A 16592-nucleotide genomic window follows, 5' to 3' on the forward strand; every position below is an offset into this window, starting at 1 on the left:
TAAATATCTTGTCAGTTAGTGTGTTTTTCTATTTTTGAGAATAGAACCAAAAGAAGATTAATATGACAAACTGCAATTTATTTATAGGCATGACATCTACAGCAATTGAAAACAAGAGGATAACAAATCAACTTCCCCAACTGCATTCATCTAATCAATCTGCTAAACAAACTCTCCGCAAAACAAGTCATCTAACAAGTAATAACTAAAACCTAAATGCAAGTAAGGGGACAATGTAAGCAAAACCTTTGTTATCCTACAGAAATAAATCCAAGCATAGATTACAGAAGCAAGCAAAAGCACCAGAGCAGATCTTCACAAACTCAATTCATAGAAACCCTTCCACACTGATCTTGCAGGTAAGACTTGATCTTCTAAGTTCTAACGATAAAGAGAATCATCTCTATCAAACTTTGAGGTCACTTCCAAGTCATTCTATAAGATCTTCAAAATAGTACGCTGGTACCTCTGGAGGAGAAGGCATCACTGCCACAAATTTGAACTGTTTCCATAAACATGATCATTTGTATCAGTACCAATAGAGTGGGAATTGAAACCAAAATCAGAAGATAAACATTAAACCTAAATACCTTATGTCTTTTGTACTTCTCTCTTATAGCTTGCAATGACCCTCCTCTTCTACCCAGATACAAGTCATGTATGATAAGGACACATTCCCTCAAGTCAGATGGTTTGTATCCTGAATATTGTTGCAGCGACAAAGTCTGAGAAAGCAAATTAGTCATTAATTGCCTTCCATACTTGTCAATTACTGTTGTAAAGTTTTTAACAAGATCTTACCCATGGATGCATCCTTGGCTGGATGATAAATCTTGTAAGAAATACAACAGACGCAGCCACCAAAGAAGGCAAAAATTTGACACAGTTGTAGTCTAACAAACTTAGCTCTGCAAGGTAGTAGCCCAGAAATTCAAAATGCAGATCAGGATCCTGTAGAATGCACAACACAATTAATTAGCTACCCAAATGTAATCCATGTGTTAAGCACATTTACATGTCAGAGAGATTTAACTTACTTTGTTGCCCTCTTCAGCAACTCTATTGAATCTCCTGCAAAACCAAATGAGAAGGAACATAAATGAGTCCAAGGCGTTATCAAACTCAGCATAATAAATGCAAAGCAAGAAGGAAATATAGAAACACCACCTCACTCCATACCTTAAGATTGTCTTTATAGTAGGATTCCCCAATTCAAACTTCAAAGCCTTAAGTATATCAGCCTCCATTTTGCACACCTATTCAATCACAAGATGTATCAATCCAAAGCACTACATTATAGAATCGCGGGAGAACAGAAAACACAATTATGAAACTCACCTCTTCCTTGGTGTATGTATTATCTGTAATGTAACACAATTCTTCCACATGTGGAGGTGTGATCTCTTCATACTTCCTATCAACCACATAAACAATACGATCACCAACATGATCCATATGATTTTGACAATTAAACGTAAACATTCTCAAGTTGCATTGATTTGGGACTTACGAGGCAATGAGCATTGAAGAAACACCAAGCAACTGAAGCATTTTCCGATTGAGAGCATTGAAAGAAAGGAACCTATCAACATACGAAACGGTGAGGTAGAGAGTATCAGAAAGGAGCTTGTATTCCTCAGCAACTTCCACCAACCAGTCCACCAAGACTCCTCTCATATTAGCAGTGATATCCTTCTGAACCTTTGCCAAGTAATCAGGCAAAGGTCTTCTATTTGGATCCACCTGAATTCAAACCCATTACCACCATTAGCCCCACCCCAATTACTCCAAAACCCACCCCTAATCATAGTCCCAATTGAAATAAACCCTAAGAACCCTAATGCCAATACCCACTCCAATTCAAACCAAACCCATCAAAATTAACACTACCCATCTCCCAAATTTTCAATCAATTTCAGAAATGTACAGTACCTCGAGCTTGTGAAGATACTCGTATATGTCACGTGAATAAGGCTCGCACATTTGGGGATCCGACGGCGTCGTTTCAACCTCCGGCGCGGTTTCCGGGATAGGCAGCGCTTTCTTCGCCGCCCGCCGGGATTTAGTTCTGGATTTCCGCTTGTGGGGCTCAACCCGAGAACCCTCATTGGCAGGTACGACGGCGTTTTGGAGGTTGGGGAGCTCGCCCAGTACGACGCGCTTCCTGGGAGGCGTTTGGTCGACGGCGGAGGCTTCTGCCTTCCGTTTCATGGCGCGCGTGACGCGGACGCAGTTCTCTTTCTCCGCCATGGAGTAGTAGTACTGGGTATGAGATTGAGAGAGAGAGAGAGAGAGAGAGAGAGAGAGAGAGACGCGTTAAACGAGAGGGTTTTGTAAGCGAGGTTTTGAGGGCGCCATTTTGAAACACAAGGGTTTGGCGCTCTTGCTTTTTCCTCTCTCTCCTCTCTCTCTCTCTCTCTCTCTTGTTTTTTAAGTTTGGGTTGACACCAAACCGGCGGTTCATTTCTGAATTTGGTTCAAATTTTTTGAATTGGAATTCGTATTCGCCCTCAAACAGCGCTCACGTTTTGCCATTTTGGTACCAGTGCCAATTTCTTTCCTACCCTTTACTACACATAATATGCACCCACGTCCTAAAACATGCATTAACATAATCTGGCCCATTTTTAGAAATTTATTTACCATTTCTCCCGACCCCTCCATTTTGAGATTCTTTTGCAAAGTTGAAGAATTCATGCAAAGTTGAAGAATTCAAGAAAATCAAACAAATTTTAGAAGATACTCAGTGTGGTCAAATGAATGCGTTTATGAACTTGAATTTAGGTCGAGTAAGTTCATCAAACTCACAGAAAATGAATATTACATAAACATCAAAATCCTACGTTTATGTATAATTTAATAGATTTAGTTTAGTAAGAGTTTCAATTTAAAAGCTAGCAACTGAGTTGCACTAGCAATGAGTTAATTTCAATCAAAAACCCAAAATCAATATAGAAAAACTTAGCGTTCTCTTCTAGAAAAAAATTACTTCTTTCCTTCCATAATTGATCATAATGTAGACATAAGCCAGATGACATATTTGTGTTAATGTTTTCATTCAAGTAACCTCACTTTTTTTAACTTCCAATTTAGCCCTTTAACTTTTCCTCCATCTTAGTTCTTTCAACATTCAATACTTATTTCTAAAAAAAAAACTTTCAATACTTGTTCCCCAACTCACTCTTTTGCCATTTCACTTCGCTTTTGAAGTTGCTTGATATGTTTAATACACTCTTAACCATATTAAACAAACTTGATAAAATATTGATGAATCAAAGATTGCATTAGATTTTTGGCCTTTACTAATGATTTATCTTTTTCTCATTTTACCGACTCTCCTTCCTAAGGTTATACCTCATACAAGCATCAATGTCCTTCTAAACAAGACTTGCTTTGTTTTCTGGATTACAAAAGTCTCAACAATATTACTCTCTTTTATTAGCATTCTTGTTAACCAAATTCACTCTACCATGTGTAACTTCTAGGACTTCGATGTCACAGGCAGAGTATAATGCTCTAGAAAGTTTCAAATCCCACTTCTGTTTTCCGGAATTTCTAAGGAAAAATTTATACTTCCTAAGAAAGGCACAATAGAAGCTATATATTTACAAGGCATTCAGAGAGGTTGAGAATTGAGATCCGTAAGCAAGTATACAGCATTTTCAGTTCTAAATTAAACATTGCAGAGAAACTAAACATGCAGGAATATAGAGATAACTTGCAAATTTGCATTCAGCTCTCTGCATGTGAGTTCACTACATGAATAAACCCAGTCACCCATACCTATGAAACCTATGAAACAGCCTACAAAATCACATTAAATCTAATAATAACTATAACTTAAGAGCATTATTGTCCACAGCTTTTGTCAATGGGAGATGGCATGTAATGGGTGCCACTGACTGTTTTTGTTTGCGTAGGCTCACTTGTTCCACTACTGAAACATACCCAGAAATTCACATATAAATCAGAGTTAGCTAAAGGAAATGTATAGGAGCAGCTCATCAGTAGTCCAAAATACAGAATGTCAATCTGGTGCTAAGCTGGCAGAAATTTCGTGGAATTGTGGAACCCTTCAAGATGGTCTGAAGGCAGATTGAAGTTCATTATCCCCATCTCCACCAACAGCTTTGGTCACTCTATCAGCCTTCACAGTTAGGCAGCTTGACATTTTGCATACTCTAAAGCCAGATCTTCCAATAATATTGGACAAGCCCTTGCCACAAAAATCTTTCATGCTTTCACAGCTTCAAACAAGGAATGTGGTAACTGTGAAGGGCAATGCATTTTTGCCACACATTTTAACTGTCAAAAGAAAATGACTCCATTAAGACCATGATTTCATTTCTCAAAAATGGGTTTAAGAATCAAACACTATGATAGACATACCTTAATTTGTTTGTATTTATCTCGTACAGCTACCAAAGATCCGCCACGTCTACCCAAGTACAAGTCGTGAATTATAAGAACACATTCTCTCAAATCCACTGCCTTATAACCAGTATATTCTTGCAATGCTGGACACTGAAATGAATACAATTTAGTAATTGCCCTTCATACATAGAGACCAGCAGAAATATGATAAGTAAATTATCAAACACATACCCAAGGATTCATTTTTGATCTAGTAATAATAACTCTCGCTAGAAATACAGCCGATGCTGCTATAATAGAAGGCAAGAACTTCACAAGTTTGTAATCCACCAAACTTAGATCTGTGAGGTAGTAAATCAAAGACTCAAACTGCAAATTAGGATTCTGCAGAAAACAAAGAAGAGCAAAGCAGTCAATATCAGATTGTATCAACTTGGCAAATCCAATTATGTAAGAGCGGTAAAAGGGAAACTTACTTTGTAGTAACTCTCTTGGGCAAGATCAATGAATTTTCTGCCAAAAAATATGTCAAATGAGCAACAATCAGTCAAAGTTTTAGGCTTGTTGAGCAACTATAACAGCCAACCAGAAATGAGGGTATGATTGTCAGAACCATAATTACCTCAAGAATGTACGAACATTGGGATTTCCCATTTCAAATTTCAGAGATAGTAGTATATCAGCCTCCATCTTGATCACCTATACAATCACCATAATTGTAATCACCATAACATTACAATTAGTATGACTCCTATATATGAGGTGCAAAAGGACATGATAATTGATTAACAGAGATTCAGCCGCAAAGAAAAGATCAAATACCTGTTGTTTAGTGAATGTATTTTCAGTAATGTCAGAAAGCTCATCCACATTTGGAGGATCAATCTCTTCATACTTCCTATTAATTAATCACGAAACCATCAGAGTCATTCTACTAGTAATTACACAACACCAGCTAATAAACAGAATTAGAGTAATCGCAAACTTACGAGGCAATGAAGATCGAGGCCACTCCGACCAGCTGAAGCTCACTCCTTAACACCACATTCATGGAGAGATACTTATCAACATAAGACACAGCGAGATGAAGAGTCTCCGGAAGGAGCTCATATTCATCTGCAACCTCCACTAACCAATCCACAAGAACACCTCTCATATTCGCATTGATAGAATCCTTCTGAATCTTCTCCATGTAATCAGACAATGGCCTTCTCTTCGGTTCCACCTAAGCACCAACACATTTCCATTATAACCAAAACACCCAAATTGATTGACAAAACAACAAAACCACTAATCCAGATCCATCCCCAAAAGAATTAGACCAAACCCATTATTGCACTAAGCCCCAAAATCACAAATTCAATTGCTTTATACTCGAATTTCAATACCCAATTCATATCAGAGAAAGAAGCAAAGGCTCGATCTTTACCTCCATACGGCGGAGATAGGCATAAATGTCAGCAGCATAGGCCCCACAAAGCTGAGGGTCCTCATCGTCACGCGCCGCCTTCACAGCCTTCTTCTTGGTTTCCAATTTGGGTTTCTGCGGCGGCGCAACCCCACGAATGTTGTTGACCAAATCAATGACGTTATCGACGGCGTTTGTCAATCTGGTAATCTCTCCAAGCACGGCCCTTTTCTTGGTGGCCCACTGCTTGTCCTCGACCAAAACGGACTGAGCTCTCCGCTTCGCCGCCGCGCGAGTGATCGGAGCTTCGCATTTCTCAGCCACGGTGGTAAGAGCCATTGCGCTTAAAGTCGCTAAAGCTTTTGGCTTTCACTCACTGTGGCTGTTCTGCTTGGGTTGGAAATGGTTGAGGTGAGTGAGTGTGAGAGGTGAGATGGGGATTTGTAGTGGGTCTGAAATTTTGGGAGCGGGGTGTTGAACTTGTTTGAAAAGTCATGGATTTGGCGCTTTTTGGTTTAATGTAAATTTTTTGGTTTTTGGTTTTTGAGTTTTAGGTTCGCTTTTAGTGTCTGCAAAATTTTGGGGTGGTTTTGATTTGAAATTGGTACTAAAATTTCAGAAAAAGACCAGTTTTCCCGCCTGGGCTTTACCTCCATCAGGCTACAGAGACAAAACTTCCGCCATTGGGAAATTGTTATTTTTCTATTTATGGACACACTTTCCCATGTCTCTTAAAATAAATCACCGTCATCGATGTACAAATTTTCTGAAAATCGTTAAAATACTACTATTATGCAAACTCATTCAGTCATGCATAATTATATCAAAACAAATTTTTATCAGTAGCTATTAGCTAAAAAATAATAATTTAGTATCGTACTAGTATATGCACATCTTACAACTAGCAATGTTACTTTGGGGATTCAGTGGTGCAATGTTAAGAGGTTTTGGGGTATGCTTCAAGTGATGAATCACAAAAATGTCGACGTGATTTTTTTTTATTGTCTCAATTTATAGACTTTGAAAAATTGTAAAAAAAAAATATATATATATATGGTCAATATTTTTTTAGTTTCGTCAATTCTAAAATTACTTAAAAATTATGATGAGTGAAATTGCTGAATACAAGGGGGGGGCGTAGAGCCTAAACCTCATATTATAATAAGCATAGAGAGAACATCTTGAAATAATATCAAGACTCTCCACAAAATTTATGTATTTTAACAAGCACCAATTAGCAAAAAGTGCACAAATGGCTACTCCATTTGCTTTAATATAGCAGTGACATACCTGAAAGATAACTCTATTATAAAGAAGCATCATTACAAATAGCACAGCTTTCCCACTATGTTGCCGCACGTAAATAAATCCGACGACACTCAATTTCATCCTACCACTAGGAGGTTGCTTCTATTTGAACAAGCAAATAGCTTGCCGCCTCGCTCGGCTAGACAAGGCACACTAAGTGTGCATACCGGGACAAAACCCACGTCGCCCTAACCAAAAGTGGTAGGGACGTATTGTCGGCATAGAGCCACGTTTAACTAAAAATAAGTAAAAATAAGACAAAACAGAAAAGATAAATGGGCCAAGGGACAAAGCCCAGACCCGACCTCCAACAGGCCCAAATCGAAGCAATTGGGTGCAGAAATCAGAAACCATGCATCCCACTGGCGCCTCCCATGTCGTCCCACCACTAGCAGCAGCGCCACCGCGACTGTCGTCGAGCCATCTAGCCTCGCCGCCCCTCAGGTCGAAGCCATATAGCCCAAACCAAATCGGGTCTAAGTGTCTAACAGATCCGATCTGAACCAAATCGGGTCTAACAGATCCGATCTAAACCCAGTGGTTCTCGACGATGCCAACGTCCAGCCATCACCTGTAGGTGATCTCCGAACACGCGACACCACCTCGAAGCATCCACCAATCCATTTGCGCTCTTCCTTAGGGCAAGACAATGCCGACCCCGCCTTCCAGTCATCAGCCGGCAAGTCCGCTTATCGCCCCGAACAGTAAAGCCATCATTCTGCAGCCAATACCCCAACTGGACCTATGAACATCGGACACAAGGTCCATTCTAACCCATCCGACGACCCAGTCGAGAGGGCATGCCGTCAGACCGGGCATACAATCTTGCCGGACGACTGCGGCTCTTGTTTTTTCCTTTTAGACGTTTTCAATGAGTGAATGAGTTTAGAGGTGAACATATTTTGGTAAGAAAATGAAACATGCAATTTTGGCTAGAAAACGTGTGCAATAGTCTCTAATTTTGGATGAAAAATCATGACCCGAACAAATTTTTTATTTTAATAGAAAGTTTGTAATTAAATTCTCACATGATAGAAAAATCATACCACAACTTTAAGTGTGCAGTGTGCTTAACCTCACTTGAGAATACACTCATTAACCTCATTTATATTAGTGGGGGTTTAGACACCATTACCCTCACTAGACATAGACATGAATGTACATTCCAAAGACTGAAAAATTGATAATATCCTCGAAATTTTTGTTTTTTTAGGGTCTCAATATATCTTTGACTTACCTAGAGAATTTCGTGAGAAATTTTCGAAATTTTGTGATATTTCAGGAAATATTCGAAATTTTCACGATAATATCGCGAAATTCCAAGATTATCGCCACCTCTCGTGATATGTGGCTCGTGAAAACTAGCCAGAGTCCTTATCCAAACCAACTATACTAAATAACATCTAAAGAGGAAAACTTTAAAAATTTATAGGGTCATGTATCGTTTTTTGAGTATTTTCCTTGTATGCTTATAAATCTTCTAGTTATCTAATTTTCTAATTAGTAAACATTTGGCTCTATTTAAAAAATAAATAAATAAACTTTTCTATGTATTTCTATGGACCATTTTCTAATTCTTTTTATGCATATTTGAAGACCGATGTTTTTTTTAACATATCTATTTAATTATAAAATATTATTTTAATTAATAATCAACTCTCCTAATCTCCTATTTAAGTTATTTTTGAGATTTCTCATATATAATTTCATATCTTTGTCATGTCAGTGTATCTTATTATACTCCAAATTACTACAATCATTATACAATTAAGTTTATCAAACATAACCACGTGGTGTGGTGTGTTGGTCGAACGGCCTAGTCTAGAACCCCTAAGTCTAGCGTTCGAATCTCAGCTCCATCCCGTGGCCAGCAGATTTGAGGGACCCTTTGGGTTCGTGCGTCTGCGGTGTAGTGGATTAGTTTGGTTTTGCCTGGCTTTCGCTGCAATGTCGGTGCAGGTGTCCTGGAGCTGGAATACCTCTGCATGGGTGTGTGAGTTACTAAAACAGCTAACTACCTGATCAAAAAAAAAAAAGTTTATTAACCATTTTTTTTGAAATGCTATAAGTAACTGATCATGTAAACATTTCATGAAAATTCATTAATGATTTCCATGTTACTTTCTAAATTTTCCATCATTTTTTTTCAAAAATTTACTTAGATCGAAATTTCCTCGATATTTCCATCAAAATATCTATTTCCTCAATATTCAATACTTTAGTCCTGGGTAAATTCATGAAAGTCGCACATAATATAAATGGAACTTTCATATGCTTGGTATCAAACAATGATAAACTTGATTTCATTAGAGTTTCTCTAAAACAAGTAGGAAGATACTCCAATCACCACAAATCTACCTCCCTCTATTTAATGTACAAGGCAATGGAAGGTTAAGAACACTGGAGTGAAAATACTTGATACAAAGACAATACAACTCGCAAGTTGTGAATTTGAATTCAGCTCACTTATATGTAATGTGACATTACCAAATCCATAAACATGCAGTGCATTCCCCACTGCCCAACAGCTTAAACAATCACTAACATTCTACAATAAGTTCAATCACGGATTGAATCTAGACTGAGGAGAGCCACTGGCTGTATCAGTTGGAAAAGGGCAAGTACTTCAACTCTGCAACTCAATTGTTGCATTTGTAGCTCTATCAAGGCAACATAGCAGCGTAGGTTATCCATTTTCTATTTGAGTACGCTGGAGTTACATCCCATTCCATAACCCCGAGAACTTGAGTTGGCAAGGGGGATATGGTGAAATTGGTAGACACTACGGACTTAATTGGATTGAGCCCTACATCTGCATAGGTACCTCTCTGAGTTGGCTCATTTTTTTACCGCCACTCCATACCCTGGGACAGGTTATTCAGAGTTTAAGTTTTGAACCATAAATCGAATCACTCATAAGCAGTTTAAAGGAAAGTTATTCCTATGCTAACCTGGAATAGAGTTCCATGGAAGAGTGGAAACCTTCAAGATCATCCTAAACAGATGGAAGTTGATACCCCATCCGCATCTGTCAACATCCTTCAAAGTAACCCTCCAATAACTGAGATTACTCAGTAAACCTTTAGCCAGATCTTTCCAACATATTCGGAGAGCCCTTCCACAACAGCCATTCTCATTGCTTCAACATAAACCCAAATGCTAATCTCATCTATCATGCCTTCACATTATCAAACAAAGGAGCTGGTAGCTCTGGAGGGCAGGGAAGGTTTGCCACATATTTGAACTGTCAAAGCAAGAGCACTACAATTAGGCTTTTCAAATCTCAAATAAGGAAAATAATATGTCAAAATCACATTTCTGATAGAATACCTCATGCTGTCTGTACTTCTCTCGCACAACTTGTAACAATCCTCCTCTTCTACCCAAGTACAAGTCATGAAGGACAAGAACACAATCTTTCAAATCAGCTGCAATGTATCCAGTATATTGTTGCAATGTTGAACACTGAAATAAATACAGTTAACTGAGTTAAGTGATTGCCTTCATACTCAGAGATAAGATCAGCATGTATAAATTCGAAACTCTTACCCAAGGATTCATCTTTGATCTAATCATTAATCTTGCAAGGAAAACAACTGATGAAGCTACCATAGAAGGCAGGAATTTCACACATTTGTAATCCAACAAGCTTAACTCTGAAAGGTAGGAAACCAAGAACTCAAATTGCAAATTGGGAGTCTGTAGACAACACAAAACAGGCAAGCAGTCAATATCAAAGATTAACAACTTGGCTAATTCACATGTGCATTCAAGAGAGATAGAGAGAGAGCTTACTGTATAATTCCCTTGAGCAACATCCGTAAACTTTCTGTAGAAACATTATGTAAAATGAACATTGATCAGTTACGGAGGTTTAAACATGTTAAGTTAAAGTAACTTCAATAACCAACCATAGAAGAGATTTAGCTGTCCGCACAGTCCTCACCTTAAGAAGGTCCGAACAGTAGGATTCCCCATTTCAAATTTGAGGGATTTGAGGATATCAGCCTCCATCTTGATCACCTTAAGAACAACAAAACCATAACATACTTCAGTACAAAGCCTCAGGTATCTATCCAATGCAGAAAGGGAGAGAATAAAGCAAATACCTCTGCTTTACTGCATGTATTTTCTGTCATGTCTATAAGGTCATCCACATGTGGAGGATTAATCTCCTCATACTTTCTATTAATCATAAAATAAGAAAAACATTAGCATAACTCTTGTGTAATTAGACAACAACAGGTACGCAAACTCAGAAACAATTCTAACAGAACATAGACTTACGAGGCAATGAACATTGAAGCAACTCCCAATAGCTGGAGATTCTGCTTATTGATCACATTCATCGACAAATATTTATCAACATAGGAAATAGATAGATGAAGAGTGTCTGGAAGAAGTTTAAATTCATCTGCAACCTCCACCAACCAATCCACAAGAACCCCTCTCATATTAGCATTAATAGCATCCTTCTGAATTCTCTCCATGTAATCAGGCAATGGCCTCCTTTTTGGTTCCACCTAAACAACAATCCATAATAGGTAAGCCTAATTCCCAGTTAGATAATCAAAATTAAACGCAAAAGATATCAGCTTTAAGCAAAACCCGATCACCAAATTGAACACAGAACTCATTATTGAACAGAACCCCAAATTATAAATCCAAAAGTATAAAACAAAGAATAATCACATTACCCAATCAATCCCAATACCCTTTACTTAACTAAATCTCCATAATAGCATCTACCCAGAATCAAACTTAAACCCATAAAGTCACATACTTTATAGCCAATTCCTAATACCAAATCAAACCCATTACCCATAGAACCCAAAACACCATGCTCACTATCCAGCTTGAATCGAACAGTATCATATCATTCCAATTCAAATCATGTAAGTAAGAGAAATAAGCAAAGCAACAATCTTTTTACCTCCACTCTGCGAAGATAGGAATAGATATCAGAAGCATAAGGCCCACAAAGCCGTGGGTCATCATTGTCACGTTCCAGCACAGCTCTCCGTTTGGGTTTCTTTAGCGCAGAATCGGAATTGGGGTTTTTTGAGGCCAAAACGACGACGTTTGCAAAGTTGGTGAGATCTCCGAGCACGGCGCGCTTCTTAGTCGCCAGCTGCTGCTCCTCGGCCAAGGCCGCCGCCGCCCTCCTCTTCGCCGCGGCGCGCGTAATCGGAGCGCATTTCTCGGCCACAGTGAAAGAAGCCATTGCGCTTGTCTAAGGCTTTGAGGTCTTCGAGTGACTCTGAGAGAGAGAAAGCAGTGTGTGTTTGAGTGAGAGGTGATTTGTATAGAGGATGGGAAATGAGAGCGCCAGGTTGAATTTTGCTTTGAAATCTCAGGTGGTTTGGCGCTTTTGATTAATTTTGCTGTTAAAAATTTTGGGTTCGAATTTTGGAGCGTCAGGTATTGATGATTTGGGGCTGATTTGAAAATTTGGTTTTGGGTGAGTTTAGATTAGATTGAAATTTAGCAAAACACTGTTCCCGCCCCGTTTGGGTGTTTTGTTTTCATTGACCCGCCATTTGTTTGGTCTTACTATCTCTATCCAAGAGAATAAAGAAGACAGGGTGGCAGTGTTCAATTTTCAAGGTTAGAACATTCATTATGTTTTGCTTAGCTGTGATTTTGAAGCTTTGCATGCTTTTACATAATTAGGTTTATTTTTCTGCTAGTGATTTCTAATTTTCTTGTACAAAACCGATTGAGCATATATAAGTCAAATTCTGGTAAGGAATTTTGGAATTGAAGATTTTAATTTGGTTTATTTTCTTAACTTTTTATTTAATTTTCACATATCTTAAAATATAAATTCAGATCAATGCGAGATAATGCAACAACAAATGTTGGTTTATCTTGTAGGTGACTATGTAATAGACTCTTGATTATTCCATTTTCTATTTTCCCTGCTTGCACCAAAATTAACCAAATTACACAATCATTTCACTAATTAATAAAGAGAGAACCAAGACGCATGTTGACGCAGTCGGATTGATAACTAGGTTTACCAGCAATAAACCTAAGCAAAAGATTCTGGAGTCCACCAGAGATAAAAGAGAATAATCTCAATTTAATTGATAAAAGATGAAAGATGCGTTCTGCAGCCGCAAGCGGCTGCATAAATAAGAGAAAAGTACCCTAGGGCGACTAACAACGAAACCCTAAGGCCCATGGATAAAAACGAAAACAACCCAAAATTAACTAAGAAAACCAAAAACGGGTAAAATAGAAAAATGCAGTTTTGAGGCCCTAAACGAGCCCGAAAGCCCGAAAAAGGTCACACGTCGTGGCATAGCGACGAGTTTGATTTCTGGCGCGATTCCCTTTCCGAAAAGCTAAAGTGCGTCCCAATCGGACTCCGGAGGCCCATTTCACGTCTACTAGTCACTTTTCGGTTTCCACCTTTAGCACGATCCAATTGTTCTTGAAATTGGACCGCCATCTATTCTACATCAGTCTCCTCCACCTCCGAAGAACTCGACCCCGAGTTCTCTTCAGGATAAAGAGCCTCATCTTCACGAAACTCATGCAGATCAGCAACATTGAAAGTGTTAGAAATGCCCATTGAATCTGGAAGTGCAACAACATAAGCATTATCATTGATCTTCTTCACCACCTTAAAAGGACCATATTTTCTGGGCTTCAACTTGTTATAGGTACCAACAGGGAATCTCTCCTTCCTCAGGAACACCATCACGTCATCACCTTCCTGGAACACTTTAACTCGCCGATGCTTGTCAGCTGCAGCTTTATACTTGGCATTAGTTTGTTCCAATTTGGCCTTAGTTGATTCTCGAACAAACTGCACATCCTTGGCCAGGCTTTCAGCAGCAACACTAACACCAGGAACTTTAGGAAGCTTTACCAAATCCACCACATGTCGAGGAACAGCAGTATAAACTAAGGAGAATGGGGACTTCCCTGTTGCACTATGCACAGCACTGTTATAAGCAAACTCCACCTATGGTAAAGCATAATCCCATTGTTTGGGCCTATCTCCACAAACACTCCGAACCATGTTACCCAAGGTTCTATTAGTAACCTCTGTCTGTCCATCAGTTTGAGGATGAGCTGTGCTGCTACGGTTCAAAATTGTTCCAAACATCCTCCACAAGGTAATCCAGAAATGGCTAAGGAACTTGGTGTCTCTGTCAGATGTAATGGACTTGGGTACTCCATGCAAACAAACCACTTCTCTGAAGAACAGTTTAGCTATATTAGAAGCATCAGCAGTCTTCTTACATGCGATGAAATGCACCATCTTAGAGAACCTGTCAACTACCACAAACACTGAATCCACTCCCCTTTGGGTACGGGGTAGTCCCAACACAAAATCCATAGCAAGGTCCTGCCAAATATCATCAGGAACAGGTAAAGGTAGATAAAGACCTGTGTTTTGAGACTGACCCTTAGAGACCTGGCAGGTGTAGCACTTCCTTACGATAGTTCCTGCGTCCTTCTTCAACTGTGGCCAGAAATACCTCTCTTCAAGGCTAGCAATAGTTTTGTCTCGGCCCAAGTGCCCACTCAAACCCCCTCCATGCAGATCTCTAATCAGTTTTTCTCGCAATGAAGAACTAGGGATACATAACCGATTGCCTTTGAATAAATACCCTTCATTCACATAAAAATCTGCAACTGCATTATTGCTACTGCATTTGGTCCAGATCTCCTTAAAATCAGTATCTTCCTCATACAACTCCTTCAAGAGCTCAAACCCCACAATCTCCTGAGCTAAGGTGACCAGCAAGGAAGCCCTCCTACTCAAAGCATCTGCCACCCTATTAAGAGTACCAGATTTATGTTGAATCACAAAAGGAAATTTCTGCAGAAAACTCACCCACCTGGCATGCATCTTATTCACAGTTTTCTGACTATTAAGGTACTTCAAGGCTTGATGATCCGTGAACAGTACAAATTCTCTCTGAATCAGGTAGTGCTCCCATTGTCTCAATGCTCGGAACACTGCATAAAATTCTTGATCATAAGTACTCCATTTCTGGCAAGCTTCACTCAGCTTTTCACTAAAGAATGCTACTGGTTTCTTCTCTTGTGACAACACAGCACCTACTCCCACGCCACTAGCATCACATTCAACCTCAAAAACCTTATCAAAATTAGGAAGAGCGAGAACTGGTGCAGTACAAAGCTTTTCTTTGATCAAGGCAAAACTCTTCTCTTGTTCCTCTCCCCACTGGAATTTGCCTTTCTTCAAACATTCAGTAATAGGGGCAGTAATGGTACTGAAATTCTTCACAAACCTCCTGTAGAAGGTAGCTAAACCATGAAAGCTCCGCACCTCAAAAGCTGTCTTTGGAGTTGGCCGTTCTCTTATAGCCCGTACCTTCTCTTCATCAACCTGAATGCCTTCTTCTCCAACCACAAATCCCAGAAATAATAACTTGCTGGTGCAGAATGTACATTTTTTTAGGTTGATATACAATTTATTCTCCTGTAAAGCTACCAAAACCTGCTTCAAGTGCACCAGATGTTCTTCTTTGGTCCTGCTATATATCAGTATATCATCAAAATACACTACTACAAAGGAACCTATAAAAGGGCGAAAACCTGGTTCATAAGCCTCATAAAAGTGCTGGGTGCATTAGACAATCCGAATGGCATAACCATCCACTCGTACAAGCCATCCTTGCTCTTAAAAGCTGTCTTCCATTCATCTCCTGGCTTGATTCGAATCTGGTGATATCCACTTCGAAGGTCTATCTTGGTAAACACTTTGGAACCCTCTAGCTCATCAAGCATGTCTTCCAAACGAGGAATAGGGAACCTGTACTTCACAGTTATCTTATTAATGGCCCTGCTATCAACACACATCCGCCATTGATTGCCCTTCTTAGGAACAAGGAGGACTGGAACTGCACAAGGACTCATACTTTCTCGAATGAACCCCTTTTTCAACAAATCTTCAATCTGCTCTCTCAAAATCTCATTCTCCTTGGGACTCATTCGGTAATGTGGCAGATTGGGCAAGCTAGCTCCAGGCACCAAATCAATCTGATATTGAATGTCTCTCATAGGTGGCAGCTCGTTAGGCAACTCATCCGAGATCAGCTCTTCAAATGCCCCCAATATGTTCTGCACTTCCTTGGGGATCACCACTTCTTCCTTTTCTGCAGACAACAACCCTTTTATCACCACTGGACAAAAAACCTCAGATTCTTTAAAGGCCCTCTCCATCTCAAGTTCACTGCTAGACAAGGTCAGGAAACTCTCCACTTTCTTCACACCAGACTTCTCAAATTGACACACAGGAGCCATAGCAATTTTATGGTTATTCCACATAAACAACATCACATTGTCCCTGCCTTTATAAGTCACATCCACATCAAATTGCCAAGGTCGTCCAAACAAAATATGACAAGCATCCATATCAATAATGTCGCATAAAACTTCATCTTTATAATGCTTACCAATGGTTACCGGGACTTTGCAGGATTCAACAACTTGAACTTGTGGACCTTTCTTGACC

At 39.2% G+C, this 16592-nt stretch overlaps 3 protein-coding genes across 3 annotated transcripts; all 3 read right to left on the reverse strand.

The window, feature by feature from the left end:
• Positions 1 to 72: 72 nt before the first annotated feature.
• LOC112173557 (putative cyclin-A3-1) lies at positions 73 to 2408 on the reverse strand. Its single transcript, XM_024311197.2, has 8 exons — positions 1933 to 2408; positions 1511 to 1743; positions 1339 to 1414; positions 1180 to 1256; positions 1038 to 1071; positions 802 to 951; positions 591 to 725; positions 73 to 502 (listed from the first exon to the last, which is right to left on the reverse strand). Exons 1-8 carry the CDS (start codon positions 2248 to 2250, stop codon positions 431 to 433), a joined length of 1095 nt encoding a protein of 364 aa, XP_024166965.1. The 5' UTR covers positions 2251 to 2408; the 3' UTR covers positions 73 to 430.
• Positions 2409 to 3565: 1157 nt separating this feature from the next.
• LOC112173485 (putative cyclin-A3-1) lies at positions 3566 to 6396 on the reverse strand. Its single transcript, XM_024311121.2, has 8 exons — positions 5804 to 6396; positions 5364 to 5599; positions 5197 to 5272; positions 4997 to 5073; positions 4851 to 4887; positions 4606 to 4758; positions 4390 to 4524; positions 3566 to 4305 (listed from the first exon to the last, which is right to left on the reverse strand). The coding sequence occupies exons 1-8, from the start codon at positions 6119 to 6121 to the stop codon at positions 4234 to 4236; spliced, it is 1104 nt and encodes a 367-aa protein (XP_024166889.1). The 5' UTR covers positions 6122 to 6396; the 3' UTR covers positions 3566 to 4233.
• A 3012-nt stretch (positions 6397 to 9408) lies between these two features.
• LOC112172928 (cyclin-A3-2) lies at positions 9409 to 12633 on the reverse strand. Its single transcript, XM_024310432.2, has 9 exons — positions 12024 to 12633; positions 11378 to 11613; positions 11200 to 11275; positions 11037 to 11113; positions 10886 to 10919; positions 10640 to 10789; positions 10421 to 10555; positions 10042 to 10334; positions 9409 to 9954 (listed from the first exon to the last, which is right to left on the reverse strand). The coding sequence occupies exons 1-8, from the start codon at positions 12312 to 12314 to the stop codon at positions 10263 to 10265; spliced, it is 1071 nt and encodes a 356-aa protein (XP_024166200.1). The 5' UTR covers positions 12315 to 12633; the 3' UTR covers positions 9409 to 9954; positions 10042 to 10262.
• Between the last annotated feature and the right edge of the window lie 3959 nt (positions 12634 to 16592).

Source organism: Rosa chinensis, chromosome 6, assembly GCF_002994745.2.
Source record: "Rosa chinensis cultivar Old Blush chromosome 6, RchiOBHm-V2, whole genome shotgun sequence".
Lineage (NCBI taxonomy): Eukaryota > Viridiplantae > Streptophyta > Magnoliopsida > Rosales > Rosaceae > Rosa > Rosa chinensis.